This window comes from Corvus kubaryi, unplaced genomic scaffold, assembly GCF_017639235.1.
Source record: "Corvus kubaryi isolate FWS band 111438036 unplaced genomic scaffold, C.kubaryi_AGA036_p1.0 136, whole genome shotgun sequence".
Classification (NCBI taxonomy): domain Eukaryota; kingdom Metazoa; phylum Chordata; class Aves; order Passeriformes; family Corvidae; genus Corvus; species Corvus kubaryi.
In genome coordinates, this window is record NW_024580670.1 from 12,024,733 (window position 1) to 12,048,302 (window position 23,570).

The following is a 23,570-nucleotide window of genomic DNA, read 5'->3' on the forward strand; positions in this document are numbered from 1 at the left end:
TGCAAGTGTATTTTGACTACCTCCTTATGATGTGTTAATAGAACATTGAGTGAGACAGAAGGACCCTTAAATGTACACAGGCTGAAAACACATTCTTTTTTCAGTTTTCAAGCACCTAGCTCTAAGCGTTACAGGACAACACATTTACTGTTTTACAAGAGACTAGTTTTCCCTCTAGAAATGTACGGTTTACTTTGTCAGTCTTAAGTGTATCAACAGCCTAGGGAAGAAAGCTGGGTTTCAACTATTTTCCTAAAATAAGATTTCTTTAAGGTCCTCAGACTCATAAGTCAAGATACTTTTACCTTTAGCACCCTACAGGCCACAGTGTGTGCATCAAGTACTTGGTTATTAACCAAAACTGCACCCAATACACAGGTTAGGATTGGTCAGTACTCCTGCAGCTGGGATATGCCAAGACCACCAAACTCTCCATGAGGCAAGTACCAACAGACCATGATTATAACACCATCCTCTCCTCACCCATCTCCTTCCTGGGATAGCTTAACTCCCTGCAAGCACTGCAGCAGGGCACAGGACCACCACAAAGACAAACCTGTAAACAAATCACACAACTGTAGCCAAGGCCAGCACCGGATCCTACTGCCACAGCAGCAGATGTGCCACTGCCCATCCATTTACTTGCACGGCCACTTGACATCCTGCTGCTGTGAGGCAAGCCAGGTCAGCTCACTTACCTGGTGAAAGTGCAACCTGGCAGAGAAACCACATTTTTCAGCTTGCTCAATCTGACTGTAGCAGCCTAAGACTGAAGTTTTACCCAACAAGGCAGCTTGGCACCCATCCTGCCTCTACCAGTGACACGAGGCTGCTGGGTGAGCAGTGGCCGTGAGAACATTGCCAAACGGGCATGGAGCAGCATCAGAGTATGCAACTAGGACCTGCTGGCTGCAAGCTTGGGTGCAACTTGGCAGGTCTCACCCCAAAACCATTCAGCCACCCAACTCCTCTGTTTCTAAACTACATCAGTTGACTCCTATAGCAAATTACCAGAGTTTCTAGGGACAAGTTCAGTGCCAAATTAGCTTCAATTCCCCTCCCTTCTCTGCTCAGCAATCTGTAGAGTTGATCAGCCCCTTCAGCCAAGAGCAAAGCCCTTGTGCTCTACATTCCTGGCATCCTACTCCCAGTGCCTGTCATGCAGCATGCCACTCAGCACCCAGGAATTTGCAATTATCTCAGTCTAGCAGACAAGGAAAAAAGCTAGACTTAACACTTGTTAACACTTGAGCAGCACAGCAGCCACCTCATGTTGAGCAGAAGGCTCTGTGAAGTCACCTACTCTCACAGCAGCTTTTTCAGCACATTCACTCCCATCTTTGCTGGATGGCACAAAGCACCTATGTGCTTCATGGCCTTCTTTACAGTAGATCATACATGCAGTCAATTTTGCATTGCAGTGAAGACACTTCACGCCTAGAAGAAAAGCTTCCTGAAACTAGCAAAAGACTTTGAGCAGAGACTAAACAAGGGGTAACCACAGCAGGAGAGATTGGGCTGCTGATGTGCATCCAGAAAGCTTTGTGGTCAAACACTGTGTATAGGCAGACTTATTTTATATGGACAAACATTGAATGCCAAAAGCTTGCTACTGAAAAGGTTTTAAAATGTGGTTGTAGTACAGCAGCAGTAGCTGAGCCATAATACATGGCTTCCAAAGTGTTCCTGGAAGTTAAATAATAACTGGAACAGGCACTGCATCCACTTAGCAGAGGTCTGATGGCATTATTAACGCCAGAAATCCAGCAGGCGCAGCTGTCAGGTTTTCCCAGTTGATTTGGCTCAGAGTTGGCCCTAAACACCCCAGGCCCTAAAGGCCAACCTGATCATAAAAGTTCTCTACCTAAAGCCTTGACTAGTTTCTTTTTTTCACTTTAGCTCCACGGCCTGCAATGGACCTGGTTTTGTTCAGCAGCACAAAAAAGAGTAAACAGTAGAAACAAAAGGAAAGTCTCAAGTTCTTCAGAACCTGCAGGGAAAAACACACCGGGGCAGGTAGTGATTCCAGCAGATGCTGCACCTGCAGGAGAGCTGCTGAGAGCTTCAGCCCTTCAACCCAGCAGAGCACTGCAAGGCTCATTCAGAAAGTCTTTCTTGGAAAGGGCATTCAGAATGTTTTTTCAGGACAGGCTCAGTTTATCCAGGACTGTACAGTAAGGCTCCTGTGCTACTCCCTTGGCTCCAGCTCAGGTGGCAGAGCACTGATGGAGCTGTACACCCCTTCATGCAGAGGCTGGGATATGCAAAAGCATTAGCAATCACAGTCATTCCATTCTCTCAAAGCTTCAAGTTTTCCCAGGTTTTGGGGTTTTAAAATTTTATTTGTTTTTTTAATAGCCAACACAATGCAAGTAAGCTGTAAAAACAAATATACATGTCTTAAATGATTACAGCCACCCTGCAGCTCAGCCTAACCATGTAAAGGAGCTGTGCTGCTGCAGCAGCATTTCTAGAAAGGAAGTCACTGAAAGCCAGACCTGACTGGAATAGCCTTGATCTCCCAAACCCGTCACCCTCGGGAAGTTCCACAGACAAATAGGAAGGCAGCTGGAGCAACAACATTTTTCTAGGGAAAACAATACAATAGGAGGGGATTGCTGGTCTGGTGTTGGAGCTAGTTCCAGCAGCTGCCACAGAAAGGTGAGCTCTGATATTAGCAAAAGCTCAGCCCAGGAATCAGCAGCTGCAATTTGAACCCCACTGAGTGCAAAGGGAATCCATCTCTAAGTAAATAATTAGCACCAGCTTCATTCCCAGCTGCAAATACATGAGCTGTTTTGCCCAGGGAGGACAATCAGCCACTCGGGACCAACAGTTCTCACTTCTTGTCCAAAGCTGCTTTCACACATTAGTAGAGAGGGACAAGAGGGTACCTAGCTACAGGTTTCCAAAGAGGGCCAGGTCTCCCCCAAACCGGAGAAGTTTCTATTTTCTTGCTATTGTAGCTAAAGCCTTTGAAAAAAACAGCTTTCACCTTGGCCAAGTGTTTTAGACAACTGAGGAGAGCTGCACTCACCCAAATTCAGCTGTGCAATTCATCGAGGCCAGAGTAATCAGGAAGCAGTAGTTAGAGTTATCTGGCAAAGAACTAGAAAAGGCATTCACATTCCTTCCCAGAGATCTCAGGCATTCAGATTACTGCTTTACAGACTACGCTGTGGCCACACCTGAGCTATCCCCCAAACGATCACCAAATGCATTCCTGAGGGATCATCCGCAATCCGACGTTCATACCAGCAGCTTTCTCTCCAAACCACCAGTTATCAACTGCACGCTCCAGTATGACACGGGCAGGCATATCTCATACCAGCCTGGGTGGCAGTAGCTCAAAGCACCCATTGCCTGGGCTTAGCAGGGTTCCTTGAACGTTTCCTGCCGTAACCTACCGCAGCAGAAAGATTGTGGAGAAAGCGCAATCCTGTTCAAAAGCTGCAACTATGCTTAGGCAAGCATCAGTGCTAATCTGAACGCTGGCATCATCTACTGGACTGTGGTGAGCAAAGTCTCCCCACTCTCCTATACTACCTACGGCTGCAGCTATTTCCGCACAGCCGCTCGAGTCTGGCTCCAGCACCCTGCCAGAGCCCAGGTAGCCCGGCTAGGGCGGCATCGTCCCAGCCGCATACTCCTGCCAGGCTGCTGGAGGGGTCAGTGCCTGGGGGAACTGGCTGCACGGGGAGAGAACACGCTCTGGCACTAGGTTTCTTCAGGAAAGACCTGAAAGCAAAGCCTCACTTATGAAGTAGTGACGAAGAGGGACGCTGAGGAGTACAGGAGCTCACTGCCAGCCCCGACAGCCGGGCTGTGAGGCAGCCCCACAGCACACACAGCTCTTTAAAGATAGAAGCAGCAGAAGCCACGCAGCTTCCGAGCCCGCAGCCCCCATTGCCCTGAGCCCCGTCACGGTTCCACCAGGCAAAGGTCCAGCGCAGGAAAAAACACAATAAAATGAAAAAACAACAAAACCACCCGCCGGAGACGCACTCACCGATGGAGACCAGCTTGATGCTCTCCCGCTCCAGGAACTCGAGGGCCACCGAGACGTTCTCCAGCTGCATCTGGCGGAAGGTGGGCCGCTGGTGGTACTTGCGGTACATGCGCTTCTGGCTGAGCACCTCCAGCAGAGCGATCAGCCGCAGCCCGTCGCTCAGGTCATGCTGCAGGTTGCCAATGCGCTTGTTGACGCAGCGCAGGTGCTCGTTGCACCAGCGGGTGAAGGTGTTCTGCTGGATCCGCTTCCAAGGCGCGTCCTCCGCCAGGTCCTTCTCGGTGGCCGGCATCTCGCCGTCAGGATCGGCCGCTCTCCGCGCGCCCTGACCCCGCGCCTGCGTGCTCATGGCCAGCCCCGCTCCGCCTCCTCGATCCGCTGCGCTCCGCCCGCGCCCCGCCCGGCCGCGCCCGCCCGCCTGCGGGGAGGGAGGGAGAGAGTGAAGAGCGCGGCGCTCAGCGGCCGCAGCGCTCCTTTTCCTGCTCTCGCGCCCGCTTCTCTTGCTGCCGCTGCCTCCCCCGCTGCCCCGACCCGCCCGCTCTGCGCCGCTCCTTCCCGGCTCTATGCGGCCTCGCGCCGCCGCCCGGCCTTTATCTGCTGGGAGCGGCACGCCCTCCGCCGAATCAACCCCGCGCCCCGCCGCACCGGCCCGTGGGGGCCGGCCTGGGCTGGGCTGGGCTGGCAGAGCCCCCGACGGAATGGGGGCCACGCTGGGCCCACACTCACCTGGCCGAGGTGCCGGGCGGGGCCGGGGCGCGGCCCCGGGGCACGGGCAGGAGCACAGCTGGCCTGGCGATAGTGCCCGGCCGGCGTGTAGCCCCCTCGCCCCACAGACAAATGAAACCGCAATAGAAACAGGAGCGCAGACCCCGACCCACCCGCACACCCCTATGACAGCCGCACTCAGGCGACACAGGTCAGGCCGCCAGCCGTGTGCCGGCCGCGGGTGGATGCAGCCACGGGTGGATGCAGCCACGGGTGGATGCAGCCACGGGTGGGTGACCCCTCGCTGGGCCTGCAGAACTGTGTAGGGGGCCGGCAGAGCCCGGGCTTTGGGCTGGGGGGATTTGATTCTGCACAGCCCGCGCCGGGAGAGGCTGGGGGTGCTTACACGAGATGCGATGTGGCAAAGGGACAGCAACCTCTGTGCCGACACACACGATTTTATCGGCCATTTGAAGATTATAGAAACTTCTAAAAGCAGTCAATTAAGGTTCGAATTCTTGGGGGGTTCTGTGCTTTTCCCCTACTTTAGTGACTGATTTCCTGGCGCGCCACTCCCTGCTGACATACAAGACTGTGACTTGCTGCTGACTCATTTGACGACAGCAGTCAATAGAACTACTCCAGCTGCCTTGCTGCATGCTGAATCTTTGCAGGTCGCCGAGACATCTCATGACACTTACTGGGTCAATGATAGCTGCGGTGAGGTGTCCCTGCGTGACGTACCCCGAGGGAAGCCTGTGCCCACCCGCTCACCCTCCTCCTGGGTCCAATCCTGCACGCACTTACGGTCTTGGCTTTGCTACCAGGAGCTGCTCCACCGATTCAAGCGAAGTGTGTGTATGTCTACTTATTTACATCAAGGCTGCCACGCTGAAAGGTGCAGAACTCTGTCAGATAAAACAGATCCATTAAAACACAATCAATAAAGTCTTATTTTATTAAATTACTATAGCTATTCTCAGCTAGAAAATTAGAACACAGATTTTCAATTATTTTCTTTCAAGGGTGTTATTCTAATGCCTCCACTAAACCATGACACTGTGGTTTCTCTCCAGTGACCTAATAGATCCTTCCCCCGGACTAAGTTATATTAGATGCATTTGTTGACAATAAATTAAGAAGGAAGCAAATATGAAGATGAGGGAAAGTGGGAGTTATATCTAAGCTTCCATTGTTTCCCAATCAGCATTGTCTCCTGTTTGAAATCAAAGAAATCAGAGATCAGATTTACTATACTGAAATGTTGAGGTGTATCTCATGGCACAGCAGCCACTTCAAATTACTGAGCCAAGCAGCAGGAAGGATTCAAATAAAAACTGACATTAAGTGAGAGCTTTAATTCACAGAGCAAAAGCAGTGACAGGGCATAGAGATGCTGCAACCAGGGCAGGTTGTGCCTCTGTGAGCAGCTCTCTGCTGTCAGCGCAGGCTTGTCCAACCCAGGGGAAAGCAGCCTCGAAACATGGAGCTGAGGCTTTTCTCAAGGGCTCTTCTCCCATCATCCTATACTTCATCTTTTAATAGATACTAATTGCTTATTGACTTTGGCCTGGGTTGGGACTCCTTAGCAACCATTCCACATCCGGATTAGCTGATTGCTTATAATATTTTAATTTCCGTTCCTTTTCACTCCCACACCTAGTAATGCACACTCTTTAATATCATTTTGTGCCCGTGCCATACTGAAAGTTGAAGCTTCAGACATTTTTTTTCTATAACAAAGGCAGTGAATAGGAATTACATAGGAAAAAGATAGAATTAGTATTAGGACCTCTATTTTTAACTTACATATTTACTAAAAATTTTCAATAAAAGTAATTTTTTCCATAGACCCAGCAAAGCAAATTTTCATCCCATGCTCTGCACACATAAGGACAGCAGTTTCATTGAGTGGTTTTCCACCATTTCATCCATCCATCCATCCATCCATCCATCCATCCATCCATCCATCCATCCATCCCATCAGAAGCACTCAGGCACAAAACCAGATGTGAAGTGCTCAGCAAAGCTCTGGCATGGACATGCAAACCCAGCTCACCCTGTCAGACTCAGGACAAGGGCAGTGGCACAGTCAGGGCTGCTGCTGTTGGGACCATGCAGGGCTGATGGGGTGCTGGTGGTCTGGATGCAGCAGCCCATGTTGCAGCTGCCCTTCCCTGCACATCACAGGGCTTTTAATCAGAATTCAGCCTTTTGCATCCTGACTGCTTTCATGATTATTGGGAAACAAAGACTGCTTTATGGCAAGAGAATGAAAAAAGCAAAATAATTTCTGCTCTGAGGAACAAATCTTGTTTCGTTCCTTTCTTCCCAGTCACAGATGACCCTTGCAGCTATGGTCTGATCAACGTTTCTGGTTGACTGGTGGCAAAGAGGGGCAGTCCCTGCGTGCACCCCCTCGCCTGCACGGGTGACTGAGATCAGGAGAGGTGCTCTGTCTGGGACCTGCCTGGCCACAAGTGTGATATCCGGCTGTGGCAGCAACTGCAAGGCTGGGCATCAATGCCTTGTCTCATCTACTGATGAGGGAGTCCCTCTGTACTGCTCTGTGATCGGATTCTTATGGGGGTCACATTTGACCTGAAAAACTGCATTTCCTTTGAAATGAAGTTGGAAGACACTCTAACACAAATGAACACGTGTTTCAAGTTTCATCAAGAGACAGAGAAGTAAAGACAAGCTAACCTATGAATCTGTACTTGCTGGAATACCATCTTGGTACTGTATATTATTACAAATGAACTAATGTATGCCTTGCAGAAATACCTTATGTGCATATTTATATGGGTAGATATTTGTGTGGATGTATGTATATAGGCAGAAAGGGAGGCAGATTTCAATACTGTGCTCTGGGGTGGATACTTTTTTCTTTTGATTTGTCCTGTATGCCAAGGATCTTTCCATCCCGTTCTTCCTTTACTTGCTAGAGGCAGATACAAGGAAGGAAGAACACTGTCATTGCTTTCTTGGTTCTCTTTAAGCAGTTGTAAAAACACAGCAATGATTTTTTTCCACTGTTTTAAAAATAGGCTTCCTCTATGGTAATTCACTGCAAGGCTGAATTAAAAAAAAAAAAAACCAATTTAATTCAGCAGCAGAGGGCTTCCACTGCCACATACTCACTGTTTTATCATGGAACTGCTCAGTATATTTTGTGTTCAAAAATACAGCCTTGACAAATGGACTAAATTGTAAGGGCAATTCATTATGGCATACTCTATTTTTAGCAAAAAGTTACTGCAGAATGTCTCTCAAACCAGAATATGGCATTAAGCTCTCTGAACTCACAGGGAGTTGCTTTGCTGGCAGGAATAAAAAAAAAATTAGGAGCACAATTTAAACTGTAAAGGTAAATAAAAGTTGGCTGGCCTTTGCAGGTATGTTGCTGCTCTTTTTGGGATCATTGACAATCCTTAATGGAAATTTAATCTCATTTATCATATCTTTGGGGGCCCTGGAATGGTACCATGGGACTCCATGGTGGACACTTGCCATTAGTTTTTTTGGAGCATATTAACAGCAGAGGGAAATGGCAGCTCTAACACCGGCTGTTTCATTGAGGAAAGGTCTGTTGAAGCCTGGTTGTGCAAAAGCAGAAGGGTGTGGGGAGCGACGGCACGGGCCCTCACTGACATCAGCGAACAGGCAGCGCATGATGGGGTGACTAATGAAGTCAGGTCTGTTTCAGGGTAATCAACTTATAACAGTCTCATGTGATGATATGTTCTTGGATTACTCCAAGTCATGGGCCATACATGAGAGATCCCGGCCATTTGGGACACTGTACATGCTCTCTGCTTGACGCATTGTTCAGCAACAGCTTGCTTTGATTGTAAGAGGACAAGAATCGGAATTAATCTCAACTGTTAATCCAACATCTGCACACTTTGCTTAGAGCAGGAATCGGCCATGGCTGAGGATTCAGGCTGAGTCTTCGCAGGTAGAAGGACTTTTCTCTGCCCCTGGAAGGTTGTGGTTTAATTATCACCTCAGAGAATCTGTGCAACAGAAATGTCACCTTTTAAAGATTTCAGTGGTGCTGCTAATACACAAGGAGCAATGATTTTTTTTTTTCCCACACTACAACTAACCCCACACAAGTGACTTTGAAGATGCATCATGTCACAGCAGAAATGTGTGGGGAAAAGCCAGCAGGATGCCTCCATCTTTTCCAAAGGTTTCTGTCAAAGAGGCAGCACACTGAGGGTTTGTACCCTGCGGCTGTCAAAACTTGTGAGTTGTCAAGGCAATGGCTTGGAAAAAGAATAACTGGGCCACGGGCTGTAGCACCCGGGTAGCTTTAGAAATAAATCAGGAGATTTTAAATATTTATAATTTTTTGGCACATAATAGCCTTATCCAAACACAGTACAGCATTGTGCATTAAAACAAAAGCCATGCATAACAAATGCCATAAAATAAATTCTAGCACATTCAAGCCAGTGTGCAGATGCTAATCCTCACATCCCCGTGGGGCAGCTCATCCTCTAACCCAGCATCCAGCCAGTAACACTAAAGATCCAGCAGCTGAGGCTCACAGTAGTTAAAGGTTTGCTTTTTCAGAAGCCGCAGGCACCATAACTCGATGGGATTTCATGACTAAGTGACCATAAATGGCATTGCCGCACAGTTGGCAGCACCGAGCCTGGCTCAGCATCACAGCTGGGTCCTCCCAGCCTCCCGTGTCAAAGGTTTCCAAACACACCACACATCTCCTTCACCCATTACCTATTTACTGGGTTCTGCAAGACAATAGAAGTGTTTCTTCTCAATTGATGAAGTCGTCATTAAACCTCTCCTTTCGTTACCATGATCTCTACCAAGCAAAGCCAAACCCAGACAAGCTGTTCAAGTCAAAGCATGAATCAAATGGATTGCATCATATGGATTGCATTTTCCTTATTCAGCAGCTCTATGGAAGGCAAAGAAGCTCTGCATTATACAGATATTGGCTAGGACCTTTGATACAACTTGTTCTGAGTTTTTCCATCTTCTGTTTCCTGCTCTGTTGTCCAAGGAAGACAGCAATATGAGAGCCTGCAGCAGCAGTTCAGTCCAAATTGGACAGAGGGATGTCTTTAGGCAGAGAAATCTCTAGAAGTATGCTGAAAAATATAGCTTGTTCTGGAATTTGTATTGAAATTTATCATTCGAAGGTCTATTCAGGCAACAGTTGCTTCTAGTAGCAGTTGTGTCTGGGGCAATTTTCATCTCTCTGTGTCTGGAAGAACACGTTTTTTCTTCTGCACAGAGTTCTTGCTGCATTATATGTATATATATATATGTCTTGCTGCATTATATATGTATCCAGAAGCTGAAACTGGTGCCAAAAGCAGCCATCCATCTGGCAAACACAGTGTTTTGCCAGAACTTACAGTGCTGCTTTTGCCTTGGGTCCCAGGGAGACTCACAGCTGGAATTTAAACCTCTGGTTTTGACACAGGCTGTAAACAGCCCAAGAGCAAGGCTGCTTGTGCTTTCTGCTATCCTGAAATCAGAGGAGACAACTAAACTGAAATCCATCTAGCACATACTGGAAAAGCAAGGACAGGGCATTCCCTGGGAGTGTCTCATGCAGGAATTCACCTAATTTATTTGTCCAAAATACCCTTGCTGCTTGTTCCCATGGAAATGTTGTGAAGTTCATCTCTTTTTCTTGGTTCATCTGTTTTTCTGACTGATAAACTGCTGCAGGGGGTTTAATTTTACTTCTGATTTGTGAAGTTGATTTTAAATGAAAAAACATATATTCACAGCCATGTATAAGCATCTCTTTTTCCTAAATCCAAACAAAGTTGTGTTGGTACCTGAGGACAATGCCTGGCAGTGCAAATGTCCCCACAGCAGTGCCTGCTCTCAGCCAGAACCCCCACCGAGCACCAGGAATGCGGCGATGGCTGCGCTGTGGGTGTCCGAGTGAAACATAGCTTACCCAAATAAATGTGACTTGACATATCAAACATGAAGTTGAAAAATAATTTGAAATAGCAGCTCATTTTTAAAATAACTCAGGATCTGATTTCATGACCTGGGAAGTCAGATCCTATACAAACCCACACAATGCTCCAGTGTGCAGCTAATCAGGGTTTCCTGCCCCTAGCAGATACCGCAGGCACGGGCCTCATTAGACATTTTCTGTGCTTACTTCCAACCTTACCTACTGCTTGTGTTTGCACTCAGAGTAACCAGAGCTCTCTTCCTAAGATGATACACCCATTTTTCTCAGGGTTTGAATTTCTTTGCTTGTGCTTTTACTCCATGAGTTGGAGCTTGCAGGAATGATGGTGTAAAGTTGGAATTAAGCAGCTCACATCTGCCAGAGCTCATGGACTGCACAGAATTCCAAGTGTTCCCCAGTTAGTCTTCAGGAGCTGTTTTAACCTGAGATACAGATGAATAGTTGTGTTTGACTGCAGAGGAGCGGCCAAGCTCCTCCTTGGGACAGCTGGATGTAGCGTAGGAAGGAACGCTTTCCAGGGGAACAGGGTATATTTTTTAAACAAACCAAAACTCTTCTGTGTGACATAAACAAAATTGTTGACCCGTGTCCAGCGAAAGGGAGAGGTTGTTTGGCTCTCCTGGCACATGCCCCAGGATGCAGCAGTGGGGTGAGAATGCCAGTGCACAGAGTGAGTGAAAACACAACATCCCAGCTATTTCAGAGGAAAGGCGTGACACTGCGGTGCTCGGTTCTACCGTCCCCACTGCAGTGTTCTCATGATGGTGAATAATCAACACCAAAAGCATTTTAAGTGGATTTGCTTTCTGCAAAAGGCTGAAGTCATACTCTTTTCTCTTTTTTAAACATTCCCACAAAAATATTCCCAGACAGAAATCTTGCATAAAAGAAGACTTAAGTCTACTGACTCATTTGAAAGCTGCTTTATTAGCCCCTACATGGGCTGATAAGCCTTGCCTGGTGCATAAGGACACAAGGGCTGTGCATTGTTCTGCTGCTCAGCTCAGTGCAGTGCTAGCAGCCTGGGCTTGATCCAGCCAAGCAATTAGAGAATTTAACTTCCTCCATAAATGCTTGTACGTGTGAGGCCATGTGTTCGGGGGCATTCCTCTACTCAAAAGGAATCTAACGTTTTAAACGTTGCAGAAACAGAAGGAATGGCAGAGGCCTCTGTGGACAGCATCACATTGATTTGGGTGAGAATTAGGAATAATAAAAGGCAGAAGAAAAGCACTTGGACCTGGCCAGCAGTCACCAGCTTAAAGCCACCCTTCCCCCTGCGTAGCTGTTAGTCAGTTCTGCTATTAGTGAGTATATTGCAGCATAACAATGTCCTGCAGCTGAGCTCTGCCCAGCAACACCCTCAAAGAGGAAAGGCGGGTGTGTGGGTGCAAGAAGCACCAGCTGGGGGAAAAGGGCAGGGTGTTGCCGTTGTCCCAGAACAAATGGAAGACACCACCCCAGGGTGGGCAGGAGGAAGGTGGCAGTTTGAAAAATCCTGGGCTGTGTGTTCCCTGCATGAACTAGGGGGCTGGCTGTATGGGGACAGCTCGGTAAGGGTTTGTCCAAAGAAACCGGAGTTCTCAGATGGGAGAAAACAGGGCAGGAAGAAAGCTGAATAGATCACCCACCCCATGGCACAATCACTGCCTTACCAATTCCTAGGATCTTCTCTGGCCATATACTTTCCCTAAAAATGTGAGATTCCTCTTGGGAGATCCTCACTCTGCTCTGGCTCAACCTTTGGCTTATAGGGCAAAACTTGAAATTCCCAGGTTCCTGCTTTTCTCAAAATGATGATTCCTGGATTTTGTGAAGCAGGCCCAAAATCATATGCTAATGGGAGAAGATGGCATCAGAAAGGTGTTACTGGTGGAGCTAGCTGGGCAGCTGGCACCTCTTGCTCCTTGTGTGCCTCATAGTCCTGAAATGGGAGATAATATTGAGAGTGAGCCCAGTCACAAGCTGTCTAATTGAAAAGGACCAAAAAGTAAAAATAGATCCTTTTCAAACTATGTATTTCAAAGGGCAATTCAGCCACTGCAGCAGCTGGCATTGCACTGCACATCAGCCATCTGGTACGGCACTCCAAGCAAGGAACATTGTCCTTGTAAGCATTGTCACTTCCCTACAGGTTAAAACAGCAACCAAGAGCCTGGTATGACACAGAGGGGAAAAACAGAGCCCTGCCAAGCCCAGTCCTACTAATCAGAGTGAGCAAGAGCCAAATGTAACAGGGGGACAGAGCTGGGGCATGGTTTGAGACCCTTTTTTGAGGGTGGTCGCTGTGCCTTAGTTCCGGCTGCCCCATTGCTGCAATACTGGTAAAGAAGAGGGAGGGAAGAATGATTTATAGATAGAGCAGCCCAGGTAAGTGGTTTTATCTTTACAGCCCTGGTGATAACAGAGTTTGCAGCAGGATGGAGGTGATCTGATCCAGCTGGGGCTAGTTGTGCTATGTGGGAGCCCCATGGGGGCCTGGCAGTGAGGATGTCACCAGTGCAGGGCTGCAGGACCTCTGCAAAGCTCAGGGTTATCACCACTGCCCTCTCAGAGGCACTGGCTGTTTGCACAGGCACAGCATGGTGGCCGCCCAGGTACCTCTGGGGGCCCTTGTTTGCTTTTGGCTTCTCTGAGACTCAAGCCTGGGGAGGGAGATGGCAGCAGCTCCTTTAGGGACCAGAAACAGCCCCCAGCTTGCAAGATGCACTAAGAGGGCCAGGTGCACCCACAAGGAGTCTCCTTCTCCTGCCTCCTGCACAGCAGTTGTCTTCTGGACATATCTCCCCTTTGTTGAACTTTGTATGTAAAACTCTTCCTCTGTTCTGCACGGACTTTAGTCCCTTTGGCACAGCCATCGCTAGCTGGCAAGCAGCTGGTATGACTGCATCTTAAAGCATGGGGCTGAGTGGGGCACATGCCAGCACACCTGTGTTATCTCTCTGGGAGCAGTAGGTGAGAAGACTCCAAGTGAGAGGCTTCGATCCTGTGGGAAAAACACTAATCTGGCTGTTAACACACTGGGGCTGCTGGTGCTCACCTGGCACAGGTACCGTGGCCAGCCACAGCCCAGAGCCTGGGAGCTCCATACAGACAGATGAGCCATTCCCTGTCCTGTGACAGGCTGGTTTGGCCCCACAGGAGCCTTCCTCCTGCTCCTTCGCCAGCCTTGGCAGTGGTGTGCTGAGTTTTCTGCGGTTCTCACAGCAACCGCAAATTTTCCTTCTGCAAAGCAGAAATCTTCTCCCAGGTTCCTTGACAGCAGCAAATATCCAGTAGCGAAGTGGCAGGGGGTGATGAAGCAGCTGCAAACTGGTCAAATACAACTGGAGAACGGCTTCGTTGTCTGAGGGGGCGGCAGGCCGGTTTCCCTTCCCGGCAGATCCAGCCGCTCTGACAGCTCCTAGGAACACTGATGAAGTGGGCAGGGGGTCCCTGTGGGCACAGCCCGGCTCCATGCCCGCGGCTCCATCCCCGCCGCGCCCTCACAGCGAACCGCCCCCTCAAAGCCCTTGGCACTGCTGCCCCCTGCCGGCCCGCGCAGCCCCGCCTGGCCCGGCCCTCACGGCGGCCCCGCCGCTCCCGGCACCGGACAAGCCCCAGCAAAACGCCTTATTGGTTTAATTTGATAAAAATCCCTGCAAAAAAAACCCCGCGGCGGTGCAGTCATAGAGCCATAGAATCGCTCAGGCTGGAAAATCCCTCTAAGATCACCAAGTCCAACCATTAACCCAGCACTGCCGAGCTACCACTAAATCCATGTTCCTCAGTGCCCCAACTACGTGGCTTTTAAGCACTTCCAGGAATGGTGATTCCACCACTGACCTAGACCACCCGTTCCAGTGTTTGACAATGCTTTTGGTGAAGAAATTTTCCTTAATATCCAATCTAAACCTTCCCAGGTCCAACATAAGGCTGTTTCCTCTTGTCCTGTTACTTGTTACCTGGGAGAAGAGCCCAACCCTCACCTGGCTACAATCTCCTTTCAGGTGTTGTAGAGCCATAAGGTCCCTCCTGAGCCTCCTTTTCTCCAGGCTAAACACCCCCAGCTACTCCCAAGGAGACTTGTGCTCCAGCCCCTTCCCCAGCTCTGTTGCCCTTCTCTGGACACACTCCAGCACCTCAGTGTCTTTTGTGTAGTGAGGGGCCCAAAACTGAACCCAGGATTTGAGGTGTGGCATCATCAGTGCCCAGTACGGGGGGACAGTCAGGCCCTGGTCCTGCTATCCACAGTATTGCTGATACAGCCAGGATGCCACTGGGCTTCTTGGCCACCTGGGTACATGCTGGCTCATGTTCAGCCGCTGTCAACCAACATTCCCAGGTCCTTTTCCAATGGGCAACTTTCCAGCCGCTCTGCCCCAAAATCACCCAAAGCCCGCGCAGCTGATGGGTTCATTCGTGTTCCTCAGGGCTTGAGAACCGCAGTGGTGGGGTGGGAGCAGGGAAGGGGCTGTGCTGCCCCTGCTGCGGCCTGGGAGTATCTCCTCATGCCGCAGGAATGTGGTTATGTCATGGCGAGTCCCCCACACGCCCCGCCGCTGCCTCCCAGCCGGCCGCCGGCCGACAGCTCTGGGAAGCATCGTTACTGCTGAAATGGAGGCATAAATTTCTGCTGGCAGGGCTCCTGGCTGTGAAAACTTGTAAGCCGTAACAACCTCTCACTGCGACAAAGTTACTCCGACATTTCCCATGGTCCCGGTCCCATCCCTCAGAGCTGGGGGCAGGAAGAGGGGGAAGAGGTTTTAAAAACTTTTCATTTTCCTTACGTAGTTGAGCGTTACCAGGGGCAATATTTCTGACTGTGCATGAATCCTTCCTGCTGAACTCATGGGGCATGACGCACCCACAGGAGGGGAGAGCATGCCCGAGACAAGAGTGGCTGAAATACTCTCCTGTTGAGCTGCTCTTTCTGAGGATTTGTATTTCTTTTTCCAGCTTAGAAGCTTTATTATTACACAAAGAACATGAGATTTTTATGAGTGACTTTACAAATTAGTTTCTCAAATTGTTTGCAGCAGCACAAGAAATGTTGCAGTCATTAAAGTTCATAGAAAGTATCAAATGCTCCATCACCGCAAAGCTTTTCCTTGTGCAACAGAAACAAGGCAAAGTCGCCCCTGGCATGTTCAGACGTCTGACTCTGAAATGCTGGTCATCTCTCCACCATAGCATACAGCAACTCATCCTGCCCTTGTGCACATTGCTAGAACGAGCCCGGAGCTGAACCAGCACAAACCCAGCTACAAACATGATTTTAAAAACAAATAAGTAATTATTTCCATTCACCTCATTTAATTTGGGTTCATGTAGAAATGCTGTTCATCCAATAGTCCAAAATATGTCACGTATTAGGAGCTAAAGAGTCCAACCCAATGAATGAGTCATCACCCAGTGGATGAAATCCCATATCTTCATGGCTGCTCATAAATAAGACAAGCTCAACTTTATAGTAAGTCATAAGTAAACAATGAACTATATGAAAATCAGACTCAGCTGTGTTATAACTGCATGGGCACAGTGCCCACACAGAAATGAAAAGCGAATGTGATACCATCACCGTTTGGCATTGGAGGCTGAATTTAGGACTGAGACTCTTAAGAGGGGTTTTGATGTGTGCAGCAGGGCAGTTGGATATCCAGGCCTTTGAGGCCACTGCAGATGCCTGTTTGCAATAAACAACACATTATCCCGGCCATTAGCACTTCTGAACCTCAGATTCCAATGGGCAGATTTTCTGAAACTGTCATCTGATACCTTCTCGCGACAGCATGAAATCTCCAGGCGGTGCTCCCGTGTTCTTGCAGCTTGCTCCTGCATCAGTGCTCTCTCCTAGAGGGAAATGAAGGGCAGCAAAAAGCTGTTCCTTCACCCTGAGATGAGCATTGGTACATCCTGTGCAACCCTCATAACCATACCCTGAGTGCTGGGCTGGATTCACAGAGCTGGCTGGAGTTTTTCATTTGTTAATAACTATTTGAACCAGTGTTGTGAGAGAAGGAGGGAAACAGCAGAAAGTATTGATCAGCCTCTATCTTGTTATAAAATTAACAGCATATAAAACACAGTACTGAAATAACTGGAAGCCTGACCACACTGCAGACAGCCCAGCAGAAAGGCCAGGCAAGAGAAGCTGTGTTGATGGCACTGAGAAAGACTCTGGCTTGTGGTCATGAAGGGATCCTTCTGCAGCAGGGGCAGCTGAAGCCACCTCCAAGTCCAAGATCCATTACCCCCCCAGGGAGGGTGTCCCCAGCCACAAGCAGCTCATGGGGCTGCAGCCAGTTTTGCAGGGGCATTTACTCCAATATAAACATCTTTCTGCTCCTCAGAAAGTGTTTTGCTATCTTGTCAAAGACTCTGGGAAATGTCTCGTAATTTCCTATTTGTATTCAGGTTAAGGGTGCTAGTGGGATAAAAAGAAGATCATAGGAAGCAAATCCTTGAATTTTAGGGAAACCCAGGGTGTAGCTGGATGTGACAGAGGGTAGACAAGGTTGACAATCTCAAAGGATATTCTCTTTTCACGAGACTGACACTGTGCAGGTAACCATTAATGGCAGAGCTGCTATTGCCTGAAGAAAGTGCTCCAGGGACAGGTGCCCCACAGAGGAGCCACCCTTGAAGACTTCCAGGTCTGCATGGGCTTGGTGGTACACTCTGAAGTGGAGATGTCCTGCTGCTCCCTCACCGTAGCCTTCTCCTCTCAAGTACAATAGAGCAGCTCAGGCTGCCTTTCGGATAGCAGTGAGGCCAAGACAGTAGCTGTCTGGCTATAGGAAGGGAAGAGACGAAAGCAGATTTTCCCTGAGAGAGCAAAGTTCCAGCATCTGCCAAAGTACACAAGGACACAGACCGCCTTGTGGCTGTCCCTGCAGAGCAGGGGCTGGGGCAGATGGGGATATCTGTTCTACAGTGATGTGTCCAGACACGGGGGAGGGCTTTGAGATGTGGCACAACAATGAAAGCCCAGAAGAAGCCCAAGCCTAGTCACAGGCAGTTGGTTCATCCCAAGGGACGCAGGGTCTCATGCTGGAGAATGGGGCCTGGCTCCCTTCCTCCTTCCTGCCCCGACATGACTGCATTTCTCTAAAAGGCTGAGAATAGTTGTGCCCTCTCAGAGTTCCACAGATGACTTACAGGTCCTCTCAGGAGATCTCCAAAGAGCTCCTCTGGCTCCCCTGCCTTCCTGGTGGTCCTTGACCCAAGTGGCTCTGGCAGTCAGAGCAGGCTGGGCAGTACCACAACACCAGCTCAGGCTTTTCCCAAAAAAAGATGCTCTGATCAGGGAAGTTGTTTTATTTTCTCAATCCCAGTACAGTTGTAACAGGGCAAAACATGAATGATATCCAACCAGAGATGTGACTGCACAAGCCCAGGTCACTACTTGCTGTCCAAGCAGAGATCCTCCGTATACATTCTCTTTTTAACATTGGAAAATTATTGTACTTTAATAAAGTTCTGTAAATGGATGAATAATTTCCACAAAGGAAAGAATGTTAAACTTGCATTGGCACGTTACTTCTAATCAAGTGATCTTCATAATTCTCCAGAACAAGCAAAACTTCATATTTTCCATATGTAACCATCTTTGTCACCCAAAGTACTTTGTATTCAATAAAAATACCAGCTTTCATTAAAGAAAAAAACCCTTTTGCTGCACAGTTTTTCTGGCATTGCACATCTCTGGTTCACTCACTCAACATGTTTAGAATTAAATCACAAAACCTTAACTCACCCTCTAATGATCTGTTTGTTTCCAGATTCATATTCCCACAATATGTTTGCTGACAGCAGTTGGGCTCTTTGACAAAAGTCAAGAAATTTTTCCCAACAATGTATATTTGCTTCATTCTGGTGAATTACAGGGGAAGGGTGCAGGCTGTACAAGCTGTCACCAGTAACGTGACTGTAAGACCAAGTGTAATTTATTTAGTACAAGCTAAATGTTTATATTAAGTGTTCTTTGTTCCGAACATTATCACTTCAACATTGAGCTTTTTATGAAGAGAGTTGTGAGAAAGGTTGAGCCCTGTTTTGAAAGGTTTTTTAAATTTAGCATCACTGTGACTTGGAGCCAAGACCCCAATGCATACTGTTCTCAGGAGAATGATGGCAAAAAGCTGCTCGTCTCAGTTTCAAGCACTTCTATAATGTTCTTTTTGACTTCGTATTATGTGTTAGAACTGAATAAGAGCAAACCAATTCTTGAAAGGATATGTTGTTTCAAAATAAATCCAAAATCTTACACTCCAAATAATGTTGAATGTGGTACTTTGATATTATTGTACTTTATCCCTTTCTCCCACTCTTAAAATGATCCCTCCAAATTCACATTGATTTCACAAAGCACTTTGATCTCAGCAGAAACAAAACACACTGGGATGAAATCTGGTCCTACCAAAGTCTCCTCAGCCTTTCTCACCTGCCCACCGATGGACAGGGTCTGGAAGGTGTCCCCACCTTGGTGCCCACACACAGCTGCACTTCAAGCAATGACAACAAGCAGCCCTTCTTTAATAAACCAGTGACACCAGTTTATTAAATTGGTGATAAAGCGACACTCAGTCTGTGACACCTGGAGAGCCCTGAATATGGTGTCTTCTAAAAGTAAAGTGCAAGTTACTCTGTCCAGAAGAGCACTGGACTTTGTCAGTAGCATGAATAATCTCATTCCATATAAACATACTTAAAACTGCATCCCAGTATGGTATTTGCCACTCAGAAAAGACAACAAGAAAAAGAAGAGCAGCAAGGAGGATGATGACTATGGCACAGGAAACCCACCTTGTACTGAAGGGCTTCAGGACCCTGATCTGCTGCCGAGAAGGTCAAAGCCAGACACGGTCACGAGCTGCAGCACCTGCATGGAGAGAGCAATGTCAGAGGCAAGGGGTTTCCACTTCCCAGGGGAAAAGTGATTCATGGCTGAAAGCTGCAGCTAAGCAGCCACACACTAGGGAAATAAATGTTCAAACAGGAGTAATTTGACCTTGTGAACAGCTAACTGTACCCTTAACTATCTCTTACAGTAGATCCTCCACCTCTAATATGGAAGAATCAATGTCAGATCTTTCTCTAAAACCCATGTAATTTAAATAGGAACAGTTGAAGGCAGTCGTCCCACCTTACATACTGTATTTCATCCTAGTTCCTGTTTTCTTGGGAGAAATTCATCCTATGAACAGTGATTCCAAGTTTTACTCCTAGAAAGTATTAACATCTTAGTATTACTTCCATTTTTACAGCAGCTAGAATTATCCCTGTTTGCTCATTGAAAAATATTTTAGACACAACAAATACAATAGCTCTGGGTTTATCTGAAGAAAGGAAATCCTTTCTGTGGACTCCCCTTTGGTTCCTGCTGAGTTGCCAGCTCCAAAGCCTGCAGAGTGCCCAGCAGCATGAGAGGGTGTTTCTCTGGGGTGTGAAGCTGACCCTCCTCTATTACAGATAACAGCTTTATGGCACAAGCATTATTCTTTACCAGTGCCCTGTTTTCACAAGGTATTTAATGAATAGGCTTTCAACTCTAAAAACACAGGCCGAGATCAAGAAGGCAAATTACCTTTGTGCTTGTGATTGTATGTTCACATAGTTACACTTATTCTCCTCATTAACATATAGGAGTCCCTTTTGTGTTAACACACTTTATTTAATTCTAATAGGCTTTTTGTTGTATTTAAAAATCTAGAGGAAAACAGAAAAAAAGTCCCATTGTTCTCCCACATGTTTGTTTTCACTACAACTACTAAGAGGAAAAGCCCTTTACAAAAACAGGATACAGCAGACTTCTCTGCGCTGTGCACCCCCGCACACTCGCACACTCTGAGCATGGCTGCAGTGGTAATCGAGACTCCATAGAAAGTCATCAGTGATTGAAAAAAATCAATGGGAGTTTTATTATCCACTTAAATGAGAGCAATATCAAGTCCCTGACGAATAAACCCCACCAGCGTGGGCAGGTTCTGCTCCCCTCAGACAAATTACCATCTGCCTAAGGACATTTCCTCTGTGACATCCATTAGAGAGAGAGGGGCAGACAGGGATGCCTGCAGGCCAAACCCTACCATTGTAGAAAGGCATTAAGTCAATGACAAAAGCCATAGCATCCAGCATCCCTTCCCAGCAGTCCTAAGAAACAAATCACCAGGGAACCATGTGATGTCACCTACATCAGGTGGTGCCTGGCCCCAGATCCCCCATGAGATCTTACTGAGCAGCCACCGGCTGTCTCTGGGGTACCCTCAGGAGTGGGGCTCCCCACTGCAGTTCTACTAAAGACTTCTCAGAGCTCCTTTCTTAACGTATCCCATGGCCTCCTTTCCCCCCTCTTGGATTATTGCTTCCCTGATGGATTTTTGGTCAGTTGGCAGAGGGCTGTGCTGGCAGCCCCCAAGAAAGGCCAGGGCTGAGGCAGGAGGACTCGTAAGCTGCACTCATTGCAAAGCACATTCCTGTGGGCTGTTGTTAAGAAGATAATAAAAATTGCTGTTTTCTTTCTCCCCACACATTAGCATTTGGAAGGGTTGATACTTCCAAAGAATAACACTGACTTGTTCTCCATGATACGGAAGAATAAATCAAATGCAATTACCAGGAGACCTGCATTTTTGTAATCAAGAGCCTCATCTCTGGCCAGAAAGTACCTAGGGGGAATCGAGTTCTAGCGACCAGGAGGCCAGTAAAGAGCAATTTGAGCTTTTCTGACTCTGAAATGTGGTGATTGCAGTTCCATTCGCCTGGGCAGAAACTACCGCTTAGCAGCCTGGCAACCTCCTTCAAACACCATCCCAAGAGCATTTCAGTTAAGAAAGAAGTCTCGAATTTTAGGGAAATATGACTTCTGGTTTCTTTCTAAGGAAAAACATAAAATGCCATAAGGGTTGAGGATATTCTTGCAGTGAAGGGAACAATATACTACTTTGGTTTTAATTTTATAGGGTTGTGGTTCTACTTGTTTTTCTTTTGACGATGTTAAGTAAGCCTTGTTTCTTCACCAGAAATTATTATGACTTTTGATTTAGCCATGATTTCTGAACAAGAGATTTCTATAATGCAAAATTATTACATTACAATGTAAATTATATGATAAATCTTTATGCAAATCCATAGGTAAAACAATACAATTTTATTACTGCAAAATAAACTTTCAGATTACTGACACTTTGTCTTCGAACCAGAGAGTCTTTGCTATCGCTCAACAAACTGAAGAGCCAGGGAGACAACTTAGCACAACAGGCTATGCCTAATACTACTTAGAATCAGACCACAATGTTTTCAGTTCAAGGGAAAAAAACCAATTTCCATTATATCAAAGTCTTTCAGTGTTTAGAAACTGTAAACTGACATCTGCTGCTTTTTGCATTTATTGGTAAATTGCTGGCCACCATCAGAGGACAGGATTAAATAATGTGGCTGTCATTTCTTCCTCATCAGGGAGAAATAAACCCACAGTGTCCTCCCTTGCTGCATGCAAGGAGTTCAATTACAAAACTATGCTCTTCCCAAACTCTCGGTATCTGCCGACCGGGTGTCCCAAAAGGCAAGAAATCACAATTCCCTAGGCAGTGCCGGGACAAGCTCACTTTGAGCAACTCCTTTTCTGAAAGCAGAACAGGGACAGCCCTCCGGGCGCTCCCTCCATCCCACGGACCCTCACCCGCTTCCATCGCCCTCCGGTCCCAGCCCCGGGGTCCCGCCGGAGCCGAGGGCAGGTCCCACATGGTGCCCAGCCACGCCACCCCTCGCACCTACCGTGCACTGCTCCCCGCGGCCCCACCACGCCGATGGATGGATGGAACTGCCGGGCTTGGCTGGGAGCTGCTGCTGTCCCAGCAGCGGGAGGTCACCAGGCTGCTGGTCTGATCTTCAGTTCGCTTTCCATCTGAAAAGTTTAACTCCTTCACGCCCTGAAAGGCAAAATATCTGCAAATACTGCGGCGCTGCGCTCATCCCTTGCCAGGGATGCTGAGCACACCCTTGTCCCAGGCTGCTCAGAACAAGGACACACACCTGGGAGAAACCAGGATACGGGGGGTTGGCATGGGCAGTTTTGCCCTGAGACTTGGGGGTGAGTGTGACACAGAGAAGTCCTCGATGAGATATTTCTCTTAACAACACACACCCCTAAGCCCTGTCCTGAAGTCTCCTGTATTCCCACGCATTCCTGTGGCTGCCAAATCCCCGCCAGGGACCCCTGGGGCTTACACTTTGGAAGGGAAGGGGAAAACCTTTGACAGCACTTTTTCTCTTTCTCACCAAGTCCCTGGGAAACCGAAGGGGGTGGAAATTGCTTCTGGCAGAGGAGAAACCCAGATCTGAAAGGGCACACTGGGAAGGGGCCCTAAAAAATCCCAGCCCCAACCCTGCTGCCAGGAAACCCCAGCCAGTGCTAGCCTGGCCATGCCCATCCCTGGGGACCCACCTCCCTCCTTGCTTTGATCAGAGAGATGTTCCTGATGATGTGGTTTTGTGGTCCAGCTCAAGATGCCTGGGCAAGAGCATGGGGAAGAAGCTGCCTCTTCTTTGCCCTCACAGCCCACTGGGTTTTCAGGTCTTTGCACACCAGTCCCAGGCCCTGCATGTGGTACTGCCAAAATGCATAGGACAGAGTAGTGGCAGCCACCAGGAACTCCAAGTGCTGCTATTTCCAGCAAGATGTTTAAAATGGTTACATGATGATGTCAATCCTGACCTCCATGTCCCTCTTGCACTCCTCTGCTGTGTGACTGTTGAGCAATGGAAACACTTTCTGGGTTTCAAGGCACTGTGTCCTGCCCCCATCCCTGGCTGTGGGTTCCCTCTCACCCTCAGCCATCACACTGTTCTCTGCAGCCTATTCAGAGCTGGCAGATGGGAAATTTTAGGCTCCTG

General features: G+C 48.0%; 1 protein-coding gene and 2 long non-coding RNA genes across 5 annotated transcripts in view; 1 reads left to right on the plus strand and 2 right to left on the minus strand.

Moving 5' to 3' along the window:
- Positions 1-4,481, minus strand: part of FLNB (filamin B) — a 72,009-nt gene extending 67,528 nt beyond the window's left edge. The window contains exon 1 of one of the 3 annotated variants that reach the window (XM_042017451.1): positions 4,010-4,481. In XM_042017451.1, the coding sequence (XP_041873385.1) occupies positions 4,010-4,358 (349 nt within the window). In that variant the 5' untranslated portion in view covers positions 4,359-4,481. The remainder of the gene's footprint in view (positions 1-4,009) is intronic. The other 2 variants (XM_042017461.1, XM_042017468.1) reach the window with 2 other exon arrangements.
- A 70-nt stretch (positions 4,482-4,551) lies between these two features.
- Positions 4,552-5,681, plus strand: LOC121659402. The gene is made up of 2 exons (XR_006014309.1): positions 4,552-4,942; positions 4,982-5,681. It is a non-coding gene; the product is annotated as an uncharacterized LOC121659402 (long non-coding RNA).
- Positions 5,501-23,471, minus strand: LOC121659399. Its single transcript, XR_006014308.1, has 3 exons — positions 22,452-23,471; positions 19,482-19,557; positions 5,501-5,622 (listed from the first exon to the last, which is right to left on the minus strand). It is a non-coding gene; the product is annotated as an uncharacterized LOC121659399 (long non-coding RNA).
- Positions 23,472-23,570: the final 99 nt, after the last annotated feature.